Below are 6,352 nucleotides of genomic sequence, written 5' to 3' on the forward strand. Positions count from 1 at the left end.
GCACCCGCGGAGTGATGCTCCCACCCCATAGCACCCCCACTTGTGCACCTCCTGGCTCCTGCTTAAAAAATAACGCCCCCCCCCCCAAACCATCTCATTGAAAGAAAAAAAAATTCACGTCCAAGTTGGTTTTGTTGCTTTCAGAAGCTGAACAAAACGAGGTTGTTTCAGGCCTCGCCTGGTGCCTCCTTTATATTCACCCTTTCTCACTTTAAAACCCTCGACTGGCTCCAGCAGGCTGGAATATTTTTTCCTGGCAAGGTCATTTTTTTCAGTCCCCTGGCAGGGTGGGGGTGCTGGGGGCTCCTGTTTTTCCAGGGGGTTTAAAAACAGAAACTATGTGGTTGTGCCTGGAAAAACAAAATAAATAAGTGGACCGAGGGACAAGGGGGCTGCCAGCTTTTTGCAGCCCTGCCAGTGCCACCACTACTGGGGAGAAGCAGAGAGCAGCTCCCCCAGTGCTACCAACGGGGAGCTGAGAGGAAGAGAAGCCAGGACAGGGAATTCCTTGTTGCCTTTTGGGGTTCATGGTCCCCAGTGTCACCAAACTGAAAGCAGAGCCCAGAGCTGCCTTCAAAATTCCACCCCCCCGTATCAAAGCTGTCCCCCACAGGGATAACCCTACCTCATCCCATGGGCTGCATCCTGCCCACCCAGCACGAAGCACACACAAGCCAAGATTAGCCTCTGTAGTGAGCCCAGCCCTTATTTTGGGTTGAGATTGGCCGGATTGGGAGCAGCTGTGACCACTGCAGAGCAAATGGGCAGCCCTGGGGCTGACTGCTGCAGTGCCTGGTGCTGATGGGATCCGGTAGATCACTGGGGAGGTGATAGGGTACTCCTCACACACCGGGGACATGGGAAGGGCTGTGTCCCCAGTGCAAGAGGGATGGGACATCCTGGAGTGGGTCCATCCGAAGCACCAAACTGGACAAGCCCTGGGCAGGGTCTGGAGGGGGATCTCTGTCCCTGGAGATGCTCAGATGTGACAAGGGGGGCTGGGCAGCCACTGAGCGGGGGCCAGACCACCCTTTTCCAGTGTCTCCTTCCAGCCCCCTTCTCCCACCATCCCAAGTGGCAGCACTGCCCCACAGCTGTGGGCACAAAGAGGTACCCACAGCCTGGCCCCGGCCAGCCTCGCACCCAGCCCCGCAGCCCTGAGCCAACCTGCCCTCCCCATGGGGCTCCCCGAACCTGCTGCCCCCAGACCCACCGCCCCCTGCCCCGCCTGCGCCGGCTGGGCTGGCAGCTGAGCGTACGCTGCTTTTCTTCCCTGCCTTGGCAGAGCCCAACTGCTCCTCGATGTAATTGGCCTCGCGAGGGCTCGGCTATTCCTGCGGCTTCTGTGCAGCTCCTCTTGCCGCCCTGTACCCAGGAGGGCTCAGAAGCCACTTGTGTTTCTCAGGACATCTGCAGGGCCGGGTGAGGACATGGCACAAGCAGAGGGATAGTCCCAGGCACTCACACCATGTCACCCCCCAGGAGCTCCCCGCAGGGGCAGGGAAGGATGCTCCAGGGGTTGGGAGCAGCTCCCAGAACTCGGGACACCGGGCACGGCCACCCTTGTGCCGCACAGGCGATGTGTAACCATTGCCATGCAGGTGGTGGTTTGTGCCTCAGTTTCCCCACGAGGAATTGCTGTGCTGCTGTGGAGGGGGGTGATAGCACCCATGTACCGGGGCTGGGTGTACAACCAGGGCTGGGCTGGTGACATGTCCCCTCCCTCCAGGGGAGAGGGTCAGACAGAACCGGGCAGTGCTGAAGGGAAACAAGGAGGCAAAAGGGTTTTTTCTTCTCCATTTTCTTTTCTTTCTTTTTTTTTTTTTTAAATTTGTAAATAACTTTCCATGAAAAAAGGTTAAATTGCACACATATCTCTGCAGCTCTTCAGCATCAGTATAGAGGCCCGAAAACAGGAAAATATAACAAAAACAAGTAAAAAGAAGCATTGCCAATACAGATATAAACACATACACCGACCCCAAAGCCCCCCAGAGACATGGCCCTCGCTCCCCGGCCCCGGGACACCATCCCCAGCCGTGCGGCGGTATCCCAGGGGACTTCAGACACTGGCACGTGGGCAAAGCAGCGGCCCCAGCCCCAGCTCTGCTGCTTGCATGAGCTGAAGATGTTGGTTCTCAGCCTGCCCCCCGCTTTACCAGAGGGATGCGGGACTTGCGCTCCCACCTTCACAGCTACAACCCTCTCCCCAAATTTGGGTGCAAATTACTCCAAAGGTAATTTATATATTTTTTTTTTAAGGCTTGTTTATTGATTCTTACACTACAACTATACTCTCGCTAAATTATATTGCTCACATTAAAGGTCCTAAGTGCTTTTGTAACCAAAAAAGAAACTCTTTACAATCTTCCATTTTTCGGCAAGTCTAAGACACACCACTAAAACTACGGCTTCTACTTAGTCCTACCTAATGGCTGCTCTACCTCTAACAACCTACAGCGAAGGAGAGGCGAAGAATCCAGTTCTCGAGAGCTTCAAGTTTCAGCAGAGTTTGGCTCCGCTCCCAAAATGTTTCTGAGCTACTTTGCAGAGACCCTGCCACGCTCTCGCTGCACACCGAGCCAAAGGGCCAAGGCTTCAGTTTGCGTCAATCCCGGCAGCTGTCCCGGCTGATGAGCTGCTCCCAGCTGGATGGGACTTCATTGCCGCTGCCATCCCCAGAGTCCGTTGCATGCACAGTCTTTGGCCTGAGCTCCTGGATGGAGCCTGAACGTGGATTTCTTTCCTTCTCGGTCCCACCTGGGAGCATTCGATGTGGACTGACCCTATCGCCACCAGCTGATGGCCATGCCACGGTGTTTTCCTTATGGCTCCCCCAAAAGCGTTGCCCTGGCAGCTGCTCGGCACCTGATGGATGAGCAAAAGAAGTGGAGAGCAACAGTCTTGGACCAAAAAAATGGAAAGGGACTATGTCAGCTGGTGAAAGACAGAGAGGGTTTATGGTGGTCTAGACCCTTCGGTAACCACAGCGAGGATTTTGGGTACAAAAAATAAGAAAGCCAGTTCTGGGAGCGCCCTGGTCCCCGCTGCTCCTCTCCTGCCGGGGCCAATTCCTGGATCCTTAATGAAACCTGTTGCTGCTGCTGCAGGAATCCTCCCTCGCGTGGTCTTGGTTTACAGAACAATGAACACAAGCCTTTAAACAGTGAAAATATAAAACAACTCCCAAACTGCATTTCCCCTATCCCCCACTATTAGGAAATTCTAGTGCTAAAAATATAGGTTTCTTTGAATATATAATATATAATAGATTATATAAAAACATCTACAGAGGCAGACTTGCTGAATTTATAAACCTTTTCTTCTTCCCTAGGCACAAGTCAGGAGGGAGGTTGAACTCGGAGAATCCAGAAGGGACCTCTATTTGCTTGCTAGCTAATTATCACACTATACCTACCAACTACCCTAGACAGAGAAAGGAAAGAGAGAGAGAAACAGAGACACGAAGGGGTGAGGAAATTGCACTTAGTCTATCGAGTCCTAAGCCACCAGGAATCTCATGTCTTGGATGGGATTTAGCAGGTGCTTTCCTTTAGCCCTGAAGGAACATATGCCATGTCCATTTCCATGGAAAAAAAATATGGTAATTCACATTTCTTCCTTTAAAAGTAAAAAAATAAGTAGTGTTACATTTCTTCTCTTGAGGAAACTCATGGACTAGAGACTTCTGATGTGTCCTTTATAGATATATCAAGCAGTTCCTGTGGTGGTGTTTTTTTCTCCCCCCAGTGTTTCTGTGAATAACCTTACGATGAAGCTGGTAAAAGCCACTGTGGATGTCTGTCTCTAGAAAATCTTGTCCCTTGTAAGTCCCAGCAGCATGGGGGGAGCATCCTACTAAAGTCTGTGTGGGCTTTGAATGGTGACTGGCCTCTTATAAGAGGGATGTCAGACTGCTCCAGTCGCTCACGTCTGCTGGCAAAGAGGCGTCGTTGAGTTCAAACAACTGCTCCATGTTGACGGAGTTGGAGAGGTAATCGTTTGTCCCTTCGTCCCAGGGATGCTGCAGGAAAGAAGTGGCCATGAAGGTTTCGTCAAAGTCCAGGTTGTTCTGGTTGGATTCGGTGAGGACCTGCTCCTGCCCCTGGGGACAATCGATGTGGTGCCCGTGTACCGTCAAGTCCAGGTCGCGCGTTATGGGGCTGATTGGAGGTGTGAGCTCCAGATCCCCGAAAGTGGAGAAGTCTCCGTTCAGGTTGGTGTCGAAGATGGCTTCCCAGTCAAAGTCACCTTTCAGCGATCCCAGCTCGGTCTGCTCTTCCTGGGTCAGCAAGGCAGAGTTGGAAAGCCGAGATGCCTTAGCTGTTCGCTTGGGTAAGGGCTGCTTGCGCTTGTGCCCTCCTTTGCCATCTGCTGGATTCCAGTTCTGGTCGCCGGTGACTTCTTCAAACTCTTTCAGCAGCTGCTGCGACTCCATGTTGACATTGAGGATGTTACTGGAGGTGCAAGCAGAAGCGGCTGGGCTGGCGACACACCGTGCTTCTTGCTGGGCTCTTTTGGTGAAGGCTGGGTGGATCTGCGCTGGGGACGTCCTCCGCTTTTTGAAGGCACCGTTCTTGAGCCGGTCGGCGTATTGGGGGTCAAGCTTCCAAAACCCGCCTTTCCCTGGCTCGCCCTTCTCCCGGGGCACTTTGATGAAGCACTTGTTCAAGGAGAGGTTGTGCCGGATGGAGTTCTAGACCCAAAAGAGAAAAAAAACCAAGGCTGAATGCTTGTCTGCTGCCACGGCACCTACCTGCATGGGGAGGCTGGCGGAAAAGCACATTTTTAGCAAGGACCTTTGGGAAAAAGAAAGCAGAAACAGCAATGTCAAGACATCCCGGGCTACATGCCCAGCAGAAACTCCCCTGCCCCGAGACACCAGCAGAGTTTTCTTGCCTCCTGTCCAATCCAGCCAGAGGTGGCAGGAGCCAAGGGGTTCAAACTAGGACTTGCCAACGAACAGGAAGCTTTTGGGCAACTCTCCTAGACTGTAAATTGGGGCCATGGGGCCTTGGATCATGCAGAGCACTGGGAGAAACTGGCCAGACTTGCTCTAGGCATGGAGCTAAGCATGGCAGCACCGTGGGGGACAGCATCATCAGGGCCCTCCTTGCATCCCCCAGTTCATCTGCGCCTATTGCTAGGGGAAAATATTTGGCCAAAAAATAGGCACCATGCCTCCCTGCGGCCAGGCTGACGCAAACCAGGTGGACAAAACCAGGGAGACACGTGGGCTGTCCCACCGCAGCCCTGTGTGTCCCCAGAGGTGCCTCCTGGCCCGGGGAAGCTCGGTGTGAAATCACTGCATCTTCATCAGCCACCACTCAAATGAGCCGGGGCGAGAGGGGAAGGAAAAAAAGAGAAAAAGAGGAGTTTCTACTCCCGTCGAGCTGTTCTGAAACCCTGAATGTGCCTGGAGTGATGTGAATAATCAGAAAGGAAACTCAGTTATTGGGTAAATAACCCAGCGTTGGACTCCACAAAGCCAAGACTGTATTAAGAGATTGGATATGGTAGAGGTTGTTTTTTTTTTTTTTAATGTTGCCTGGATATCTTTATGCTTATTCATCCATAAGCTGTAGTGCCGAATAGGAAAAACAAGGCTTGAATGCTTAGAGCTGTTGAAAAACACGCACACACACACACACACACACAACAAAACCCTCCTCTGGGCTGAAGCTCCTTGGGTGTGTTGGCTCCTCTCCAAAGCACTCAGCTCCCACAGGAATATATCCATCTCCCCCCGGAGTATGGGTGGCATGACCTTTCCAGGCTGTCTTCATGTACGGGAATCGGGATAGGGGATGAGAACACAGTCTCAAAAAGAAAAAAAGAAAGAAGAAGGAGAAGAAGAAAAAAAGAAAGAAGAAAAAAAGAAAGAAGAAAAAAAGAAAAAGAAAAAAAGAAAAAGAAGAAGACCGAAAGAAGCAGCAGGAACACAGATAGCCCTGCAAACAATCCAGGCTGTGGTAACTCCAAATTTACAGTTTAATGAAATTTTACAAGGGTCAGAGACTTGCAAGCTGAATTCTCTGCTCCCCATCTCCCCTCCTCATCCCAAACTTCATTCAGCCTGGGCTGCCCTCCGTTATTACCCGGCTGGTTAACATATTTATCATTCCTGCCTGCAACAATCCCGTGAACCCCCTGCATCTCTGCAGAGAGGGATTGAAAACCTTTCTTTTTTTAATAAACACATTTAATTAAAAACATGGTGATTATCCAGCCGTGACTTTGCAGGAGAAAGTCAACACGCTTGCACACAGCTCCTCCTCCCGAATCGCTCCCGTAGGTCCCCCCAGCACAGGGGAGGCTGGGGGGCACCCAGGTGGCCCTGGAGAGGGAGCGG

General features: G+C 52.0%; 1 protein-coding gene across 1 annotated transcript in view; it reads right to left on the bottom strand.

Annotated features, from left to right (window-relative positions):
* Positions 1 to 3,895: 3,895 nt before the first annotated feature.
* Positions 3,896 to 6,352, bottom strand: part of FOXJ1 (forkhead box J1) — a 4,042-nt gene continuing 1,585 nt past the window's right edge. The window contains exon 2 of the mRNA XM_009324623.1: positions 3,896 to 4,696. Coding sequence (XP_009322898.1) covers positions 3,896 to 4,696 — 801 coding nt within the window. The remainder of the gene's footprint in view (positions 4,697 to 6,352) is intronic.

The sequence above is a fragment of the Pygoscelis adeliae genome, unplaced genomic scaffold, assembly GCF_000699105.1.
Source record: "Pygoscelis adeliae isolate BGI_AS28 unplaced genomic scaffold, ASM69910v1 Scaffold445, whole genome shotgun sequence".
NCBI lineage: Eukaryota > Metazoa > Chordata > Aves > Sphenisciformes > Spheniscidae > Pygoscelis > Pygoscelis adeliae.